At 40.6% G+C, this 23,240-nt stretch overlaps 1 protein-coding gene across 5 annotated transcripts in view; it reads right to left on the bottom strand.

Annotated features, from left to right (window-relative positions):
* Positions 1-23,240, bottom strand: part of caska (calcium/calmodulin-dependent serine protein kinase a) — a 615,545-nt gene that overhangs the window by 56,154 nt on the left and 536,151 nt on the right. For all 5 annotated transcript variants that reach the window (XM_068040666.1, XM_068040667.1, XM_068040665.1 and 2 more), the window contains 3 exons: positions 12,127-12,315; positions 9,044-9,122; positions 4,189-4,274 (listed from right to left, as the gene is read on the bottom strand). In XM_068040666.1, the coding sequence (XP_067896767.1) occupies positions 4,189-4,274; positions 9,044-9,122; positions 12,127-12,315 (354 nt within the window). The remainder of the gene's footprint in view (positions 1-4,188; positions 4,275-9,043; positions 9,123-12,126; positions 12,316-23,240) is intronic.

The raw sequence follows: 23,240 nt of genomic DNA on the forward strand, positions 1-23,240 counted from the left end.
ATCTATCGATCTCAGTCTTGATCATACTCCACAGCCCCCTGGGCAGAGAATTCCAAAGATTCACCACCCTCTGAGTGAAGAAATTCCTCCTCATCTCCGTCCTAAATGGCCTGCCCCTTATTCTGAGACTGTGACTATTAATTTTGTTCCAAATTATTCTTTCTAGAAGTTTCCGCACATCCAAAGATTGAGTTTTTTGATGAGCTAACAGAGAGGGTTGATGTGGTGTATATGGGCTTCCAAAAGGCATTTGATAAAGTGCCACATAATAGGTTTGTCAGCAAAGCTGAAGCCCATGGAATAAATGGGACAGTGGTGGCATGGACACAAAGTTGGCTGAGTAAAAGGAAACAGAGTTCTGGCAAGCAGTTGTTTTTCAAACTGGAGGAAGGTATACAGTGGTGTTCTCCAGGGCTCATTACTAGGCCCACTGCTTTTCTTGATTATTTAATAACCTGGACTTGGGTGTACGGGCACAATTTCAAAATTTGCAGTTGACACAAAACTTGTGAACTATGAGGAGGATAGTGATATACTGAAAGAGGACATAGTCAGGCTGGTGGGATGGGCAGACACGTGGCAGATGAAATTTAATGCAGAGAAATGTGAAGTGATAAATTTTGGTAGGAAGAATGAGAGGCAATATAAGCTAAAGGGTACAATTCTAAAAGGCATGCAATAACAGACAGACCTGGGGGTATATGTGCAGAAATCTTTGAAGATGGTACCGCAGGTTGAGAAAGTGGTTAAAAAGGCATATGTTTGAACTGTTAAGTCTCTTCAGGAGTTCGGAAATTGTACTTTCTAAATTAGAAATGGAATTTATTGCCAATACAAAACATTGCCTAATATAGCATGGCCCATGCAGAGTTTAGCTCCATGTATTCTGTCCCAGTAACACGCTTTAATCCAAACTGAGAAGAACACCTTTATTGCATCCATATAAATTTTATTCTCTTTGCATATCACACATTCTTTTGGCCTATCTGAATAAAATTGACAATGTAGTATTGCAGGGATTTATGGACGCTTGTGTCGTTGACCTGTACCCATGAAGAAATGGCTTGAGTTGAACCAATTTCATTTCACACAGGACTCCTATAAATAGCAGACTAGTCTAAGTCAGACTCAAAAGCAAGTCATAGAGGTGAAAAAACACTGTACTGTCTCATGGTGCATGCAGGTTAATTGGCAAAATTCCCCAAAGGACAAATATTTTGATGAATTTTAAAAGCCTGCCTTGTAAAACAGGGAATTAGTATTTAGTGAAACTATTTAGCCATTGCAGTTAAAGAAACTGTTAAAGCAACAGTTGCCAATCAGACATTGTACTATTTGAAGTACAGCATGTGTATAAAATTTACATTATTGGAGCATGGAAGCAAGTTCTGGAACAAAGATAGGCCACATCAAAGAGACAGGGCAGCCTTCACCTGATGCAAAACAGATCTACTTCGTTATGGAGAGCGTGAGCAGAAGAGTGGGGCTGGTTACGAATTTAAAATGTGGGAGGTTGGGAAAAGTCTGGGTTGGAGACTAAAAGAGGGAGATCAAGATTAATAAGACTGTAGGAATAGAAGCAGAAGGTTTAGCTGACAGTGCTGCAATACTACTGGACACTGGTGTGTCTCTTCCTGTTGGCAGGGATGCTGTAGGGACCCCGCCTTGCATAAACAAACAAGCCCAATTGAAGAAAATGGGTCAGAGTCCTAGCAGTATTGGGTGGAGTCTGCCCCACTCTGATATTTGTTATGAAGAGAAGAATTTAGCCCTATGCGTCTATTCAACAACTCCAGTAACTCAGGGTTCCCTGCACCTATGAGTACTGTCTTCCTCTACTGTCCCTACAGTTATGACCCATATATCTTTTTCTACATTAACAATGGGCTCTGAATTATGCTGCATTGCCTCTTCAGTAATCACATTTGGAGAATACAGCCCTTATCCTCTTTTAAGGCTGTGGAGTGTGGTCAATTGATCCTTGAACACAGAGCTCCTCTGCTTCCAGAGACTCAATTTTCTGACAGCTGGGGAAATGTGGTGACCGTGTATACACTGACATATGAGAGCTGACATCTCACATTCCACACTGCGCTGCCATCCCTCTATCTCTAACTTAAAAATTCCCATTTGCGCCAAATACTTGCAAGAATCAAAGTCGATTTACTCACTGCACATGTATTAATTATAGAAAAAACTTCTGCCTAGTTGCACCTGTACTCCCCTTGTACTATGAAGTTCAATTTGGATCACAAATTGTTAACTCCCCAAAACATATGATCTATCTGGAATGTTGTTTAGGGCAAATTGGTTGGCATAACACCATCCTCAGAACTATGTTGCTTGGTTAATGCATTAGTTTGAGATAATGGGAATCATCACTACACCTTTTATACATGCATTAGTAATATTAAAATTACTTCCATTCATAAAGCACAGCGGTAATTTTAGCAATAATAAACAGAAAGTGCTGGAAATACTCAGTCGGTCTGGCAGCATCTGTGGAGGGAGAAACAGAGTTAACGTTTCAGGTTGATGACCTGATGGTAATTTTAGCTAAATAGATAATGTAGGTGTCATGTTTCCCACACCAGTGACAGGGAGTTCCTTATTCAAGATTTGACTGGAAGCGCAGTGAGTTAACCCTCAAATGACTCTATGATTCTATAACAGTGAGCTGGGGAAGGGGAAGCTTTTACCTTCCTGTGTGGGAATAGATGCAGTACGTAGTGTTAAACTCTAGAAAGCTTGTTACGGAAGGATAATGCTGGAGCCTATCTTTACTCAGTTTCACATTTATTATACAGAGTAAAAGGATTACAAACACGTAGCTCCTCATTCAAACCCCCCACCAGTCTCAGTAAGTGTCTGCTTATAAGTGCTCAAGACAGACCCCATTTAACACCTTCCACCTGCATATAATCAAACAATTGATACACAATTAACATGCAGTTTTTTGAGACTGGAGCAGTGAGAGATTCAGAAGGGTTTAGTGTTCTCTACAGTCAGAGGAAAGCTATGAAAGACTCAAAGCTGAAGCATGAACGGATGTGGTCTGTAGTGGGAAAGATTCGTGCCAGCTAGTTTCAAAGAATGTTCATCTTTAAAGTAAATTTATCTCATTCACAGAGGTAAAGTGGTGCACTTTATCTTCCATGTTATGAAGTGCAACACGAAATAGTTGAATTTCACAGAAAACTGTCTTTAGAGTCATAGAGAGATACAGCACTGAAACGGGCCCTTCGCCCCACCGAGTCTGTGCCGACCATCAACCACCCATTTATACTAATCCTACATTAATCCCATGAATCCTACCACATCCCCACCTTCCCTCAATTCTCCTACCACCTACCTACACTAGGGACAATTTACAATGGCCAATTTACCCATCAACCTGCAAGTCTTTGGCTGTGGGAGGAAACCGGAGCACCCGGCGGAAACCCACGCGGTCACAGGGAGAACTTGCAAACACCGCACAGGCAGTACCCAAAACCGAACCCAGGTCGCTGGAGCTGTGAGGCTGCGATGCTAACCCCGTCTTCTGTCCAGTAATATACTACATGTTAATTAAACCAGTTTGTTGGTTCATAACGGACCTTTACTTACTACGGTGCTCAATCTGCCATTGCAAAGATTGGAGAAATACATGTGGTGTCACAGCAGTCAGTACATGAGAGGTCATACTGTTATGTCCCCTGGGTCACAGTACTGTTTCAGTTGTTGGACAGTAAAATTATATACCTGCGTGTAGGAGATGTGGGATCCTCTAAGGGTGAAGCTGTGGGGGCGGTGGGGGGTGGGTGTTAGTGCAGTCATAATTGATGACACTAAACCAGAGAAAATATTTAGTGCAGGCCTGAAATTTCTAACAATTGCATCCAAACGCAAATTAAAGTTTGCTTTAATTTCTCCCAATAATGTGTTAAATGCACATCAATAATACTTGTGGTCTATAAGTTGAATAATGGCAAACTTGTATTAGTGGATAATTTTAATTGACCAACCAGCAGAAACAGCAAACTCAAGCTGTCAATCTGAGGCGATATACATGTAGGCCTCAGAGATGAAAGGCAACACTACCCTGTCCTCTCATCCTTAATATCCAGACAGAATACAAGTCCAGAGCATTAAATAAATTTCAAAGCTAATATTGGCCTCAAAAAGGCAAAGGTGATCCTATATACTCACAAGCATCTTTTGAAGCTGCTCCACTGTCTGGTTAGCTACGCTGATGCCATTTATCTCTCTGATTTCATCACCAACATGGAGTGTTCCTACAAGTTTAAAAACAGTCAGATAAGAACTTGAGTTTTTTTTTAGGCACAGGAAAATCTCATTCTCTTTTTCATAAATCAAACCTTGCCCTTTCCAGAAATGCAGAAAATAGTCTCATGAACCCATACATAGTGTCTGTTTCCATGGTTTTCCTTAGTAACCTATTCCACAATTCTATTGCCTTGCGTGTGAGGTGGTTTTCCCTGACTTCTTTTTGTCTCCTACTTCTTAGCTCTTTGTAACTGTGTCCCTTCACATTTGAACCTTCCACCATGGTGAACAACTTGCTAGGTTAATTCTCTTCATAGTCTTGAACACCTTGCAAGCTTCTATTCCAAAACAAGCCCAAATTCCTTCATCTTTTCTCATGACTAATATTCCTAATACCCAAAATATTACTGTTGTCTTATTTCAGAGCCAATAACATCCTACTTGCTAGAACTAGAACTACAACCAGTCCTTCAGATGTGGTCTGACTAATGCCTTGGTTGGCATCCCTTAATCTATGAAGGTTAATTTATTTAGGTGGGGTGTTTTCTCTTGGTGCTCCTTTGCTGATGGCTGTGAAGGCCAATCCTTGAGGCAGGTTCTGTCACAAGTGCCCCACGTGAAGCTGGCAAGTGATGCTGTGAGTTGTTGCTTTTGACGTTGGTGCCTGTTGCCAAGCTGCTGTAGCAACTGGTCATTGTGGTAGTGCATACCAGTCCACAGGATGTGTTGCCATTTCCCTCTTGTGCCAGCTAGTGACTCCCAGGTACAATAGTCGACATTTAGGGCCTGCATGTCATGCTTGCAAGCATCCTTGAAGCGGAGCATTGGGCCACCCACTGGTCATCTGGCCCCAGCCAGCTCACCACACAGAAGGTCCTTATAAGAAACAATACAAATTCATTGATTTGTAGGCTGGGCTAAAGGCCTGCTTGGGTCTGGAAACAAAAACCCGACCCGAACCTGACAGAACCACATTGGACCCGAGCCCGACCCGGCCAGAGACCTTCCATTTTTTCCCGCGCCCAACCCAACCACCGGAATGTTCACTTTACCTGCCTTCCGATTCTGAATCCGTTTTTCACTTTTTCAGTTTGTGCAGATAAGCAACAAAAACTGTAATTAGACTTCAAAGGTTGTTTAAAAAGATGAAGATTGGAGCCACAAAGTCAGAGATTGGTCACGAGTTAAACAGAAACCCATGGAGTTGTGCCCAGACAGGTTGTACCACACTGTACCAGTATTTGTATTGCTTAAAATAAACACAGCAGTTGCCCGAAGGCTCAGAAAATATCATTATACATTACCTAGACTCCTGCTTTACAGGTTGAAATACTTGCTGCAAGTTTATCCAGTGAGCAGCTGAGATGCAGCGACCAGGAAGGTCCTGAGTGATTTATTATAAAATATACAGTATTTATATAAAAAATATAAAATGATCACTGTCAGGACTCTAGTCTGCACACATACAGTACTGTATATTTTATAATAAATCACTCAGGACCTTCCTGGTCGCTGCATCTCAGCTGCTCACTGGATAAACTTGCAGCAAGTATTTCAACCTGTAAAGCAGGAGTCTAGGTAATGTATAATGATATTTTCTGAGCCTTCTGGCAATTGCTGTGTTTATTTTAAGCAATACAGATACTGGTACAGTGTGGTACAACCTGTCTGGGCACAACTCCATGGGTTTCTGTTTAACTCGTGACCAAACAATCACTGACTTTGTGGCTCCAAACTTCATCTTTTTAAACAACCTTTCAAGTCCAATCAATACTGTGTATCCCTGACCCGACTCAGACCCGGCCCGGCCCGACCCGAGCCCGAATGCCGGACCCGGAAGAGCAACCTGACCCCGACACATGCCATCAGGTCCCATCGGGTTCGGTTGGGTAACAGGCCTTTAGGCTGGGCCTCTATGAATACCACCTAAAACCTTATTTTTCTTTTTAACTGCAGGTAATTATTTCATGGTTTTATCCATTATAACCTTGAGCTCTTCCATTATTCCATGATTCCATTTAACACCTCATCTTTTGGTTCCTTGTTTCCAAACTAACTATTGTACATACCTCCACTTCGAATGACACCTGGATTATTCAATTATCCAAAAAATATGAATCATTTGGAGCCTGGTTACAACATTCCTCATTATTTACCTTCAGAAAAGGAGCAGCATAGAGCAAAACCCTGATGCAAAAATTATGGACTGAATTATGGGTAATTTTAACTTCCCCAATATTGACTGGGACTCACTTAGTGCTAGGGGCTTGGATGGGGCAGAATTTGTGAGGAGCATCCAGGAGGGCTTCTTGAAACAGTATGTAGATAATCCAACTAGGGATGGGGCCATTCCGGACCTGGTATTGGGGAATGAGCCCGGCCAGGTGGTCGAAGTTTCAGTGGGGGAGCATTTCGGGAGCAGTGACCATAATTCCGTAAGTTTTAAGGTACTTGTGGATAAGGATAAGAGTAGTCCTCGGGTGAAGGTGCTAAATTGGGGGACGGCTAATTACAACAATATTAGGCAGGAACTGAAGAATTTAGATTGGGGGCGGCTGTTTGAGGGTAAATCAACATCTGACATGTGGGAGTCTTTCAAACGTCAGCTGATTAGAATCCAGGACCAGCATGTTCCTGTGAGGAAGACAGACAAGTTTGGCAAGTTTCGGGAAGCTTGGATAACACGGGATATTGTGAGCCTAGTCAAAAAGAAAAAGGAAGCATTTGTAAGGGCTCGAAGGCTAGGAACAGATGAAGCACTTGAGGAATATAAAGACAGTAGGAAGGAACTTAAGCAAGGAGTTAGGAGGGCTAAAAGGGGTCATGAAAAGTAATTGGCAAACAGGATTAAGGAAAATCCCAAGGCTTTTTATACATATATAAAGAGCAAGAGGGTAACTAGGGAAAGGGTTGGCACACTCAAGGACAGAGATAGGAATCTATGCGTGGAGCCAGAGGAAATGGGTGAAGTGCTAAATGAGTACTTTGCATCAGTATTCACCAAGGAGAAAGACTTGGTGGATGATGAGCCTAGGGAAGGGAGTGCAGATAGTCTCAGTCATCTCATTATCAAAAAGGAGGAGGTGTTGGGTGTCTTGCAAAGCATTAAGGTAGATAAGTCCCCAGGGCCTGATGGGATCTACCCTAGAATACTGAGGGAGGCAAGGGAAGAAATTGCTGGGGTCTTGACAGAAATCTTTGCATCCTCATTAGCTACAGGTGAGGTCCCAGAGGACTGGAGAATAGCCAATGTTGTTCCTTTGTTTAAGAACGGTGGTAAGGATAATCCAGGAAATTATAGGCCGGTGAGCCTTATGTCAGTGGTAGGGAAACTATTAGAGAGGATTCTTCGGGACAGGATTTACTCCCATTTGGAAACAAACAAACTTATTAGCGAGAGACAGCATGGTTTTGTGAAGGGGAGGTCATGTCTTACTAATTTGATTGAGTTTTTTGAGGAAGTGACGAAGATGATTGATGAGGGAAGGGCGGTGGATGTTGTCTATATGGACTTTAGTAAAGCCTTTGACAAGGTCCCGCATGGCAGACTGGTGCAAAAGGTGAAGTCACACGGGATCAGAGGTGAGCTGGCAAGATGGATACAGAACTGGCTCAGTCACAGAAGACAGAGGGTAACAGTGGATGGGTGCTTTCTGAATGGAGGGATGTGACTAGAGGTGTTCCGCAGGGATCAGTGCTGGGACCTTTGCTGTTTGTAGTATATATAAATGATTTGGAGGAAAATGTAGCTGGTCTGATTAGTAAGTTTGTGGACGACACAAAGGTTGGTGGAGTTGCGGATAATGATGAGGATTATCAGAGGACACAGCAGGATATAGATCGGTTGGAGACTTGGGTGGAGAAATGGCAGATGGAGTTTAATCCAGACAAATGTGAGGTATTGCATTTTGGAAGGTCTAATGCAGGTGGGAGGTATACAGTAAATGGCAGAACCCTTTGGAGTATTGACAGGCAGAGAGATCTGGGCGTATAGGTCCACAGGTCACTGAAAGTGGTAATGCAGGTGGATAAGGTAGTCAAGAAGGCATACGGCATGCTTGCCTTCATCGGTCGGGGCATAGACTATAAAAATTGGCAAGTCATGTTGCAGCTGTACAGAACCTTAGTTAGGCCACACTTAGAATATTGCGTGCAATTCTGGTTGCCACACTACCAGAAGGACGTGGAGGCTTTGGAGAATGTACAGAGGAGGTTTACCAGGATGTTGCCTGGTCTGGAGGGCATTAGCTATGAGGAGAGGTTGGAAAAACTCAGATTATTTTCACTGGAATGACGGAGGTGGAGGGGCGACATGATAGAGGTTTACAAAGTTATGAGCGGCATGGACAGAGTGGATAGTCAGAAGCTTTTTCCCAGGGTGGAAGAGTCAGTTACTAGGGGACATAGGTTTAAGGTGCGAGGGGCAAAGTTTAGAGGGGATGTGCGAGGCACGTTTTTTCCCACAGAGGGTGGTGAGTGCCTGGAACTTGCTGCCAGGGGAGGTGGTGGTAGCAGATACGATAGCGACGTTTAAGAGACATCTTGACAAATATATGAATAGGAAGGGAATAGAGGGATATGGGCTCCGGAAGTGCAGAAGGTGTTAGTTTCGGCAGGCATCAAGATCGGCGCAGGCTTGGAGGGCCGAATGGCCTGTTCCTGTGCTGTACTGTTCTTTGTTCTTTGAATGTTGCCTCCAGAAATATGAATATGACTTCAATTTCTTGAAATGGTAATGTCTAAATTTGTGGATGCATATAGATTTTCTACTTCTTACCTTGTCTATGTATCATTCCCCCATGCATTATCCTTGCAACGATACAATGGTTCAACTCATTCATTTTTAAAGTGATCCCCTAGATAAAGGAACATGGAGAAAATTAACATGATACATACAGAATCTATTTAGATATATATTAATATAGATATATATAATATATATCATATATATTAATTATATATATATTCTCTAAATAAATATAATAGCTGTATACAAAGCAGGTTCAAAGCTAAATATTTTGTGACATACAAACATTTAAACTGTGATGTATTCTAAGGAGCATTCTATAGTTGGCAGAAACAGTACCCAAATTCTATACATAGCTATGTACAGAAATTTATCTAGAGATATAAATGGAGATAGATAGATAATGACAGAGATAATGATAGTGATAAGAGATGGAAATAGAAGATGATAGTGATGGAGATGGAAATAGCTGATGATAGTGATAAAGGGTGATGAAGGGAGAAAGAGAGAGAGAGAGAGATGTGCCATGCACTTGGTCAAGAGCTGCGTGGTTCAGTAATTAGCTACAAGGAGATGTTTGCGTTGATTTGTCATGTGACCTAACTTCCTCCCTCTTTGTGGGAAGTACATAGCTTTTGCGTAGGGGTTCCTTCTAATGGCATAAGGGGAGATTGGGGGTTTCCCGTCCATGGCGGAAACTCTCATTCTATCACTGTAGTAGGACTCTAAAAAGAAATGTGGCACAATTCCGGAATCAGTATTTCTATATCAGGGTGTGTCTTTCCTAAGATAGAACATCCACTTTATGGTGTCCTTTACAATTACAGTAGCAAACTACAGACATATTTGTGCTACACCACACAACACCCCTTAAAATAATTTGAAAACAAGCAGAACCTAAATAAATATTCAGAATTGAATTTATATTGTGGGTCTAAATCATTATGCAGAGGAAAGACAGACAATACATTTTGTTGCTGATGTTCTTTACATTCTATACTTTTTCATCTTATAAAACTGCAAATGCTTAAAAGAATGTTTTAACTATTATTTGCATAATGCTACATAACAATTATAAAGCAGTTGCATTTTATCAAAAATATTTGCAAGAGCTAACATGGAAAGTATAATTGATTTTAAAATATTCAATACTGATTTGGAAGTGTTAATTAGCATATTGCTCTAAAATATGAAAGAATGTAAAAATGTTTAATTAAGCTTATTTAATCCAATGAGTCTATTTAAAATGGTAAAGATTAGGGATAATCAGAGTTTTGCAGGTGCATTTCTTCATAATATATTAAATATAAATATCATGTTTGGAAGTAGTGTACAAGATGTAAAAAACTTTTATATTGATCACGCCAATGAGCAACTTCCTTATAAGAACTACAGTATGTACACTAAAAATTTTATATAAAAATTTGCAGACAATAGTATCCATTCAAAGTATTCTCTAAAATCAGTATCCTTTGAAAAATAACCTTTTCGATTGTTCTGAATCCTGGTCACAGCAGTGTTCTCCCTGACAAAAATCATTTTTAAACCTTTCCTTTGAAAGCCTGACAACCAATCTTGGAATATACAAAGAGAGGGAAACTAAATTTAATTGATAACTTTCAGCTGAAAGGTCATTTATTGTTATGGTCAGCTGAGCAGTAGTACTGGAGTTGAAAACTTCACTTGACCCACCTGGGTTTTTGAATACTGTGCTGACTCCAATGTTGCAGATTGCTATGGACAGGAAGTTCCAGATGGAAATATTTCCTGTGTTGGACAAAAGGTCTCGTTGCAACCATTTCTCTATTGAGTTTTACTGTTCAGTTTTGTAAATGTAGTCTTGCATAAAAACCCTAATTTGGTCATCCTCACTATATAACTGTCTTGTACAGAAACTTCTAGTCTTGGTTTGCATCACAAGGTGGCACTAGTGTCTTATTTTGTATGGCATTATATTTGTTCTATAGATGCAGTACACTGTGGAACTACAAATTAATATAATTACTTAAAAGCATATGTATATTACAACACATCTGCTATGACTCCGTTCCACTTCAACCAGCTGGTGCCTGAACAGAGGTAAACCGATATTCTCCCTTTCCATAGCATTTTCTTATATTTCAGCAGTTACTGGTTACCACAGCATTGGTAGTTGGCAAGTTGGCAAGTTAATCAATTGCTGGGGCATCATATCTGAACTGAATCCTGTTCACGGCCAAGAGCCACACACATTTCCAGTGGGAGCAGGAACGTTGAAAAATTTTCACACTTGTCTAATCAAAAATATTAGTTATTCTGCTTCATTTGGTGTTTCGGGTCAGTTATGAAATTGTGAAAATTCATTAATGATGTAATTCAAACAGATGCTAGCTGCAATTTAATGCTCCAAATATAGTGTGTGGTGAAAACTACTTGGCTTGGGAAAAGATTAATTTATACCTTGATAAATAAATCGAAACAAAGTAAACTCTTGCACAATAATATTCTTACCAAATTATAATCTTGATTATATGACTGAGTTAATGCTCACAACTAGTTAGTAGTAAGTAACATTGGGATCTGCACAAAGTGTTAAAGGTGGCTAATTTTTTTTAAAGTACAGTGTTCTAAGTTAACAACAAAGGAAATTTGTATTTGTTTAGCCAGTTTACACACAGTCTGGTTAATCAACGAATGCTGATCAATCTTTATTCATGTCTCTTTCAGACCTTTTATGATATCATGGGATACCAGTGGCTACTTCTACTGAAATTTAGTTTATCATTTGAAGTGCCCATGCATGAGGCCAAAGAAAAAATGACTAATTTGGTTGTTCAGTTTTACTGTTGTGGCAATTTATGTGAACTAAAATTAAAATGTTAATTATTAGGAAACAGAGAAAGCAAAAGCTTTTACAAATATATAAACAGGAAGCGTGGCTAAAGTAACTGTTGGTCTCTTAGAGGATGAGACTGGTGAATAAATAATGGGAAACAGGGAAATTGCAGAGACTCGCAACAAGTATCTTGTATCTCTCTTCACAGTGGAAGAGAGTTGAGGTCTGGGGCAGATCAGCCACTAGATAAACATTACGAAAATGAATTAGAAAACTAGAGAGTTGTACTCTACATTACCATAGGTTCATCTGTGTTTTTCTGGAACTGGACCAGTCGCACACGTGTTACATTTTCCATGTCCATGTCTCCGTTTGCACTTTCAGGTGAGTCACCGTTTAAATAAGGAGAAGTTGGTGGTGGTGTAACTCTCAGTGCTTCATCACTGTATACTTCATGTGCCACGACGTCATGAGTCTGCAGCAAGGCCTAGTTTTTAAAACAAGATAAAACTGGAAAATTAAACTGAATAAAGAAACAAAACCTTTCGTTAATCAGGCTCTTGTCCTTTCACCCTTCTCACTTTCCTCTTTTCCATCCACTATTTGCCTCCTTAATATAAAGTGCTTTGATCCACCTTCCTGCAAACAAGAAGCACTGGAGAAGTGAAAGTAGTTCTTCTTCAAATCTTATTTCTTCATTTTTAAGGAATGGAAAAATGTTGACATACATAATACCTCATTTATAGCAGCAAATGGAAGTCAATAAAAAAAGGAAGGCAAAAATCAAGACAATAAACTAATCCAGCTAAACAGAACTTTAATAATAATGAGGTTAATTTTGTTTAAAAATATTTCGAATGCAGAGTACCCACCATGTTGACGGAAAAGCTACTGGAGGAAAAAAAGTAACCCACCACAGGCGGCCTCATGCGACAGACACATGGTAATATTCACAGGACTCAAAATAGGCAACGTCTGATGGAAGGAAATAGGACTATTAAGGGATAGACAGAATATCACAGGTAATGATAGAGAGATGACAGAATATTAAATAATTATTTTGCCTCGGGGTTTACAGGGAGATAGAGCAGGTAGACATGACATTGAATGATGAGATGAACAATGAGATAAGTGCATTTAAAATAAAAAAGGGATGTACTGAATAAACTAATCAAACTCATAGAGGATAAAACCCCTGGTCCGGATGGATTGCATCCATGTATTATAAAAGAATCTAGGGAAGAGATAGCAGAAGCATTACTACACATATTTAATAATTTGTTAGAAAAAGGTGTAGTACCAGAAGACTGGCAGACAGCTAATGTAATTCCTATATTTAAGAAGGAGGACAGAACATGCCCAGGGATTTATAGACCAGTCAACTTAACATCTGTAGTAGGAAAAATAATGAAATCCCTTCTAAAGGAGAGAATAGAAGAACATCTATAAACAAGGAATATAATAATGAACTGACAGCATTAATTTCAAAAGGGAAAATTTTGCTTGATCAACCTTATTGAATTTTTTGAGGTGGCAACAGATAGACTAGACAATGGTAATGTAGAAGATATAACCTATCTGGATTATCAAATGGAATTGGATAAGGTGCCCCATAATAGACTAATGAATAAGGTCAGAGAATGTGGTGTCAGGGAAGTGGCAGGATGGATTGCTAGCTGGCTTTAAGGCAGAAAACAGAGAGTGGGAGTAAAGGGTAGTTATTCAGAGTGGCAGAAGATGGGAAGTGGTGTTTCACAAGGATCAGTGCTGGGACCACTGCTGTTCACAATTTACATTAAGGATTTGGACTTTGGAATCAAAAACAGTATTTCTAAATTTGCAGATGACCCCAAATTGGGGGTGGCGGGGATAGCCAACACTCAGGAAGACTGCAACAAATTATAGGAGGTCATTAATAAACATGCAGAATGGCAAATAAATGACAAATTAATTTCAACATGGATAAATGTGAGGTAGTACATTTTGGTAGGAAAAATGGGGAGGTTGCTTATTACTTGGAAGGTGCTAGTCTAGTTGAGGTAAAGGAACAATGGGATCTCGGAGTACAAATACACCAATCACTAAAAGTTGCGCCACAGGTTAGCAAGGCCATAAGAGGGACAGAATTGAAAAGTGGGGAAGTTATGCTAAACCTACAACAAACCTTGGTTAGAGTACACTAATAGAGTATTGCGTATAGTTTTAGTTGCCACATTATAGAAAGGATATAGAGGCATTGGAGAAGGTGCAGAGAAGATTTAAAAGGATGATACCAGGAATGCATGGGTATACATATCAGGAATGGATTGACAGGCTGTATCTCTCTTCTCTTGAAAAAAGGCTGAGGAGTGACCTAATTGAGGTTTTTAAAATTATGAATAGTTTTGATAAAGTGAATAGAGAGAGATTGTTTCCACTTGCGGGGAAGAGCATAACTAGAGGTCATCAATATCAGATAGTCACCCAGGTATCCAATAGGGAATTCAGAAGAAGCTTCCCTACGCAAACAGTGGTGAGAATGTGGAACTCGCTACCACAAGGAGCTGTTGAAGCGATTAGTATAATATAAACAACCATTTGAATTTTAATGCTGAGTTCCCAATACTGCAACAATATGGTCAAGAAGCTAAAATGCTAGCTCTGTTATATCAGAAGTTAAAAAAAGTACATTACAACTATTGTAAAAAAAAAAATTTGTACTTCTGAATTTAGAAAAACCACCAATGCTGGATTAGATACCAGTAGTTTAGAAAATGATTCTTGCTTGAATGTTCAAGCACGAATAAAATAGATGCTTAAGGGGAAGCTAGACAAGCATATGAGGGAGAAGGGAATAGAGGGTTATGACAATGGATTTAGATGAGGGAAGAGCGGATGAGGTTCGAGTGGAGCATAGATAGCGGCACGGATTGGTTGGGCCAAATGGCCTGTTTCTGTGTGGTATATCCTATGTAATCCTATGTACATCTGTTAAAAACATTAATTCTTGTTTGCCATTGCAAATAATTTGAATGAACAACTTCTGAACTGCTGTTGGATCAATGAAGTCCACCAGAAGAGGTGATTCAGACCTGAGACAATATGAACGACGATTTGAATTTTAATGCTGAGTTGCCAACGCTGCAACAATATGGCCAATAAGCTTTCAAACCTAAAATGCTAGCTCTATTATATTAGAAGTTAAAAAAGCCCGTTATATCTATTCCAAAAAAACCACCAATGTTGAATTAGATAGAAACATAGAAAATGGGAGGAATAGGCCATTCAGCCCTTCGAGCCTGCTCCACCATTCATTATGATCATCCAACTCAGTAACTTGTTCCCGCTTTCCCCCCATATCCTTTGATCCCTTTCGCCCAAAGATCTATATCGAACTCCCTCTTGAAAACATACAATGTTTTGGCCTCTACTGCTTTCTGTGGTAGCGAATGCCACAGGCTCATCACTCTCTGGGTGAAGAAATTTCTCCGCATCTCAGTCCTGAAAGGTTTACCCCGTATCCTTAGACTATGACCCCTGGTTCTGGACTCCCCCACCATCGGGAACATCCTTCCTGCATGTACCCTGTCAAGTCCTGTTAGAATTTTATAGGTTTCTACGAGATCCCCCCTCACACTTCTGAACTCCAGCGAACATAATCCTAACCGACTCAATCTCTCCTCATATGTCAGTCCCGCTATTCCAGGAATCAGTCTGGTGCACCTTTGCTGCACTCCCTCTACAGCAAGAACATCCTTCCTCAGATAATGAGACCAAAACTGCACACAATATTCCAGGTGTGGCCTCACCAAGGCCCTGGATAATTGCAGCAAGACATCCCTGCTCCTGTCCTCGAATCCTCTCGCTATGAAGGCCAACATACCATTTGCCCTTTTTACCGCCTGTTGCACCAGCATGCTTACCTTCAGCGACTGTTGTACGAGAACACCCAGGTCTCGCTGCATATTCCCCTCTCTCAGTTTTAGCCATTCTGATAATAATCTGCCTTCCTGTTTTCGCTATCAAAGTGGATAACCTCACATTTTATCCACATTATACTGCATCTGCCATGCATTTGCCCACTCACTCAACTTGTCCAAATCACCCTGAAGCCTCTCTGCATCCTCCTCACAACTCACCCTCCCACCCAGTTGTGTCATCTGCAAATTTGGAGATATTACATTTAATTCCCTCATCTAAATCATTAATATATATTGCGAATAGCTGGGGTCCGAGCACTGATCCCTGCGGTACCCCACTATTCACTGCCTGCCATTTGGAAAAAGACCCGTTTATTCCTACTGTTTGTTTCCTGTCTGCCAACCGATTTTCTATCCATCGCAATACACTACCCCCAATCCCATGCGCTTTAATTTTATACGCTAATCTCTTATGTGGGACTTTGTCGAAAGCCTTCTGAAAGTCCAAATAAACCACATCCACTGGCTCCCCCTCATCAACTCTACTAGTTACATCCTCGAAGAATTCTAGAAGATTTGTCAAGCATGATTTCCCTTTCGTAAATCCATGTTGACGTTGTCCGATTCTACCACTGTTTTCCAAGTGCTCTGCTATAAAATCTTTGATAATGGACTCTAGAATTTTCCCCACTACCGACGTCAGGTTGACTGGTTTATAATTCCCTGTTTTCTCTCTACCTCCCTTTTTAAATGGTGGGGTTACATTAGCTATCCTCCAATCTGTAGGAACTGTTCCAGAGTCTATAGAATCCTGGAGGATGACCACCAATGCATCCACTATTTCTAGGGCCACTTCCTTAAGTACTCTGGGATGTAGATTATCAGGCCCTGGGGATTTATCGGCCTTCAATTCCATCAATTTCCCCAACACCATTTCTCTAGTAATACTGATTTCTTTCAGTTCCTCTCTCTCACTAAGCCCTATGTTCCCCAACATTTCTGGTATGTTATTTGTGTCCTCCTTAGTGAAGATAGAACCAAAGTATGCATTTAGTTGGTCAGCCATTTCTTTGTTCCCCATAATAAATAATAGATACCGGTGGTTTAGAAAATGATTCTTGCTTGAATGCTCAAACCCTAACAAAATAGATGCTAACTTGCTCCTAAGCTGTCATAAACTGTTCTTTAAACCAAGGATGAACTTGTTGAATGCTGACAAATGCTATTGCTTAAATTTCTATGCATGTATTCCTAGCTTCTGAGAGAATTTTTCAATTATTTGAAGTGTCATAAAAATTTTGAAAAATAATTTAAGGGAGTATATTTAAGGAAAATAACCCTCTTATGGCAAGACCGAGGTTCCTCCCCCCAATTGAAGATATGTAGGTCGCATAATTTTTGTTCGTCAGTCTGCGTGTTCTGAATTTGATGCTTTGTGCAACATTAACTAATGCATCTTTTACTTTTTGCTTCTAATGTGAATAGAATCTGAAGCTGTTTGATAATCTTAAATGTTATGATCTTGACTTGGAAGTTTTGATTTGTTTTCAGTAGATCTTTTTGTTTGTACTCTGGGGCTTGGCAGTACTGTATGTTTCATGCATTTTATAAAATCTGACAACTGACATGTTTATGGATAAAGGATCTAGGGAAATTTGCTTTATTTACTCAATTAATTGAATGTGATGTGTAAGATAGAGGAGTGGCTAAAATCATAGGAGGAAAACTTGCAGCAGTCAGGTTGTCTAACTCTCAATGAAAGTTTATAAACCCTTTGAAATTTACCATGTAAGTCATAGTGACTGATCAGATGTAGAGAGTATTATCAAGACGACAAGCCTGGAGATGGCTATGATATATGATTAAGGATAAGCTGCATGGTCTGCTATACGGCACCACTGAAAATCGATATAATACAATAAAAGCATTCCATTATATTTTCAAACCTACATATGGTACGTATTCAGATTTTTTTCACAAAAAATACACAGTAATAAAATTCTCTTTCTCAGAAGACAGCATAATTATAACAGACTTTGCAGGTATAGCAGTGGTAAACATTGTCAGGGGGTTGTCACCTGAAACGCACACTAGACAGTCCCTTACCAAATATTTTTCAATATTCTGCTGACTGCTGTCATGATAGAGGTTTTATTTGAAAGAGCTGGCCTTTTACTTTCCTAAAACTAAAGTCTACTCAGCTTCCCTTACCATTTCACACTCCACAAATAAACTAAGATGAGATCATCAAAAATCTCAGGATTAAATTTATATGCTATCAGTAAATCCTATTTAAGAGAAAACTGAACTTAAACAAACCCCAAATAGATAACTGAAATAAAAACTTCCAGATGAGAATAAAATTCCATTCTAGGCAACACTCAGCTGCCTGAAGACCCCATACCTTTTCCGTTTAACGGAATTAAAAAGTCATATATTTACTGGAACAGAGCACTGCTTAGAATTGTACTGTAAGCCTTTTTCCACTCGCCTGAATAATGGAAATTAAGCAGTTTGTCATGCTCACGTAAGGAGAATTTATGAACTATGTAACGAACTTATGAAACAAACCTGAAAGACACTTTTCCTACAAAACAAAATAGGGTTAAGGGATCAGGTGACCTATCCTGTACTGCTAATACACATGGAAACTGCAAGAACCCTGAGCCAATCTTCATGTGTGGACAAGCCTTGGAGATGCATTAAAATGTAAATGATCCATTCTATGTTAATGGCTACTTCTCTCCAACGAATTGGGTTAACAATGGCATTACACACTTGGTGACTCCAAGTGTAAACTCAAAAGAATGGGTGTGAAAATCTCCACTTTATCAAGATGGAATGAAGGTGAGTGATACCCAGACCCTATTGTCTAACAACGGCCTCACCATCAGACACCATTTACAGGAGCAATGAGACAGAGAGGGAAACTCTGGACAAATGACAGAAACCAGGTTTCTGAAAAGGAACTTAATAAAGGTACATGCTGGGGAGACAAAGCCAGAAGAGAGAGATCCATCTATGCCATCGAAGAGACAGGACCCTGCCTAAGATTACCAACTAAATGTAGGCAGTAGGAGTTTGACTTGAACTCCCTACCTGAGAAATCATACCAGGACTTCACCAGTGACCTTTGGCTGGAATATAACAAAAGCAGTCTGCAGCAGTGCATCCATCTTTCTAAACCTCCCAAGTCTTCTTCAGTGAAGAAGGGAAAAGAATACAGGCCTGTTCTGTTTCAAGACTTCACCCCAGTCAATTGAGATGTGAAAAAGGAGAAACCATCCCTATCAACTCCCACCTTCTGTAACAAGTACTCTAAAGTTTTCTCTCACACCTCAAAATAGACAATAAAATGATTGAGAAATGAAACATTTACATTAGAGTTAATATTTGTCTCCCTATGTGAAATCGCTTGAAGGTGGGTGGAGATGTGGCAATGGCTGCCTGCAGCAGTCCATCGGGAACCATCCCCAAATAACGAGTTGTCCATTCTTTACATGCAGGTGGTGAGCTGCCAGTGCAAAATGCACCTCCCATTAGCAGCTTACAGGTGCGAACTTCAGGCCTTCAGAAACTTAAAGGGGAGGTGCTTTTTATCACCAAATCAGGGAAACAACACTGTGGAACTGCAAGATCATGCTTGGGAGAAAGAAGAGCTCCAGCAGGGCCTCAAGACTTTGGAACATAGACACAGAAAAAGTTCATGAGAGTTTGAAGTACTGAAGCGAGTTAGAGAATGATATGGCAAGAGGTGGCACTATGTATGAATGCGAGCAGTGCTTTCTTCATTACACACAAGTCCTGGAGAAAAATTTTACAATCTTATTAGGTATGCCAAGGTAAGACTTCCCTTCACATTTTTTTCGCACTGCCATGCGGGGCCCTAATATAGAAACACAGGAACAAGAGTAGGCCATTTAACCCCTGAAGCCTGTTCCACCATTCAATAAGATCATGGTTGATCTGTGACCTAAACCTGCCATTGCCCCATGTCACTCAACGCCTTTGGATAACAAAAATCTATTAATCTCAGATTTAAAATTTACAACTGATCTAGCATCAATTGCCATTTGTGGAAGAGTGTTCCAAACTTCTACCAACCTGTGTGTGAAGAAGTGTTTCCTAATTTCACTCTTAAAAGGTCCGGCTCTAATTTTTATACTATGTCCCCTAATCCTAGACTCCTCAACAAGCAGAAATAGTTTCTCTCCATCTACCATATCTGTCCCTCTTAATATCTTGAAAACTTTGATGAAATCTCCCCTTAACTTATAAATTCCAGAGATTACAACCCTAGTTTGTACATTCTCTCCTTGTAATTTAACCCTTGGAGTCCAGGCATCATTCTGGTAAATCTATGCTGCACTCCCTCGAAGGCCAAAATATCTTCGCTAAAGTCTGCTGCCCAGAACTGCTCACAATACTCCAGGTGTGGTCTAACCAGGCTTTGTATAGCTGAAGCATGACTTCTACCCCCTTGTAATCTAGGCCTCTGGATACTGAAGCCAGCATTCTATTTGCTTTGTTGATTATTTTCTATACCTGTTCATGAGATTTTTATGATCTATGTCTCTTTGGACCGCCATTGTTTCTAGCTTCTCCCTATTTATCAAGGACCCTTTCTATCCTTTTTAGGTACAAAGTGGATGATTCACACTTGCCTACATTAATATCCATTTGCCACAGTTTTTCCCATTCACTTAATCTACCAATAACTGTTCATAATTTTATGCTTCCATCTACACTGCTCTTACAATGCTGCCTATCTTTGTGTTATCAGAAAATTTGGATATGTGGCTTCCATTAATAAATATAGTAACTAGGTGAGGCCCCGACACAGATCCTTGCGGGGTACTATAAATCACATCTTGCTAATTACAGAACCTGCCCATTTTCCCTACTCTCTGTCTCCTGCTGCTCAGCCAATTTTCTAACCAGGTCAATAATTTGCCTTCAATTTGATAGGTTTCATCTTTAGCTAACAGTCTCTAATGAAGGACTTTATCAAATGTTTTTGAAAGTCCATATAAATAGCATCCATAGGCATTCGTACGCCAAATACATCAGTCACCTCTTCAAAGGAAATTCAACAAGGTTTGTCAGGCATGATCTACCCCTCACAAACCCAAGCTAGCGCTCTCTGTTCAACTGAAAATTTTCAAGCTGTTCACTCACCCTATCTTTATTTATTGACTGCTGCCATCAAAAATACAGTTGAGTACTTTAGATGGGTCAGTTTTTGTCCAGTGTGTGCAGGAGGGTTTTCTGACACAGTATGTGGACAGGCCAACCAGGGGCGATGCCACATTGGATTTGGTACTGGGAAATGAACCCGGCCAGGTGTTAGATTTAGATGTAGGTGAGCACTTTGGTGATAGTGATCACAATTCGGTTAGGTTTACCTTAGCGATGGGCAGGGACAGGTATATACCGCAGGGCAAGAATTATAACTGGGGGAAAGGAAATTATGATGCGATTAGGCAAGATTTAGGATGCGTAGGATGGGGAAGGAAACTGCAGGGGATGGGAACAATCGAAATGTGGAGCTTATTCAAGGAGCAGCTACTGCGTGTCCTTGATAAGTATGTACCTGTGAGGCAGGGAGGAAGTTGTCGTGCGAGGGAGCCGTGGTTTACTAAAGAAGTTGAAGCGCTTGTCAAGAGGAAGAAGAAGGCTTATGTTAGGATGAGACGTGAAGGCTCAGTTAGGGTGCTTGAGAGCTACAAGCTAGCCAGGAAGGATCTAAAGGGAGAGCTAAGAAGAGCAAGGAGAGGACACGAGAAGTCATTGGTGGATCGGATCAGGGAAAACCCTAAGGCTTTCTATAGGTATATCAGGAATAAAAGAATGACTAGAGTTAGATTAGGGCCAATCAAGGATAGTAGTGGGAAGTTGTGTGTGGTATCAGAGGAGATAGGGGAAGTGTTAAATGAATATTTTGCGTCAGTATTTACTGTAGAGAAAGAAAATGTTGTTGAGAATACTGAGATTCAGGCTACGAGGCTAGATGGGATTGAGGTTCACAAGGAGGAGGTGTTAGCAATTTTGGAAAGTGTGAAAATAGATAAGTCCCCTGGGCCAGATGGGATTTATCCTAGGATTCTCTGGGAAGCTAGGGAGGAGATTGCAGAGCCTTTGTCCTTGATCTTTATGTCGTCATTGTCGACAGGAATAGTGCCGGAAGACTGGAGGATAGCAAATGTTGTCCCCTTGTTCAAGAAGGGGAGTAGAGACAGCCCTGGTAATTATAGACCTGTGAGCCTTACTTCGGTTGTGGGTAAAATGTTGGAAAAGGTTATAAGAGACAGGATTTATAATCATCTTGAAAAGAATAAGTACATTAGAGATAGTCAGCACGGTTTTGTGATGGGTAGGTCGTGCCTCACAAACCTTATTGAGTTTTTCGAGGTGACCAAACAGGTGGATGAGGGTAAAGCAGTGGATGTGGTGTATATGGATTTCAGTAAGGCGTTTGATAAGGTTCCCCACGGTAGGCTATTGCAGAAAATACGCAAGTATGGGGTTGAAGGTGATTTAGAGCTTTGGATCAGAAATTGGCTAGCTGAAAGAAGACAGAGGGTGGTGGTTGATGGCAAATGTTCATCCTGGAGTTTAGTTACTAGTGGTGTACCGCAAGGATCTGTTTTGGGGCCACTGCTGTTTGTCATTTTTATAAATGACCTGGAAGAGGGTGTAGAAGGGTGGGTTAGTAAATTTGCAGATGACACTAAGGTCGGTGGAGTTGTGGATAGTGCCGAAGGATGTTGTCGGGTACAGAGAGACATAGATAGGCTGCAGAGCTGGGCTGAGAGATGGCAAATGGAGTTTAATGCGGAAAAGTGTGAGGTGATTCACTTTGGAAGGAGTAACAGGAATGCAGAGTACTGGGCTAATGGGAGGATTCTTGGTACTGTAGATGAACAGAGAGATCTTGGTGTCCAGGTACATAAATCCCTGAAGGTTGCTAACCAGGTTAATAGGGCTGTTAAGAAGGCATATGGTGTGTTAGCTTTTATTAGTAGGGGGGTCGAGTTTCGGAGCCACGAGGTCATGCTGCAGCTGTACAAAACTCTGGTGAGACCACACCTGGAGTATTGCGTGCAGTTCTGGTCACCGCATTATAGGAAGGATGTGGAAGCTATGGAAAGGGTGCAGAGGAGATTTACTAGGATGTTGCCTGGTATGGAGGGAAGGTCTTACGAAGAAAGGCTGAGGGACTTGAGGTTGTTTTCGTTGGAGAGAAGGAGGAGGAGAGGTGACTTAATAGAGACATATAAGATAATCAGAGGGTTAGATAGGGTGGATAGTGAGCGTCTTTTTCCTCGGATGGTGATGGCAAACACGAGGGGACATAGCTTCAAGTTGAGGGGTGATAGATATAGGACAGATGTGAGAGGTAGTTTCTTTACTCAGAGAGTAGTAAGGGCGTGGAACGCCCTGCCTGCAGCAGTAGTAGATTCGCCAACTTTAAGGGCATTTAAGTGGACATTGGATAGACACATGGATGAAA

Source organism: Heterodontus francisci, chromosome 10, assembly GCF_036365525.1.
Source record: "Heterodontus francisci isolate sHetFra1 chromosome 10, sHetFra1.hap1, whole genome shotgun sequence".
In the NCBI taxonomy this organism is placed as follows: domain Eukaryota; kingdom Metazoa; phylum Chordata; class Chondrichthyes; order Heterodontiformes; family Heterodontidae; genus Heterodontus; species Heterodontus francisci.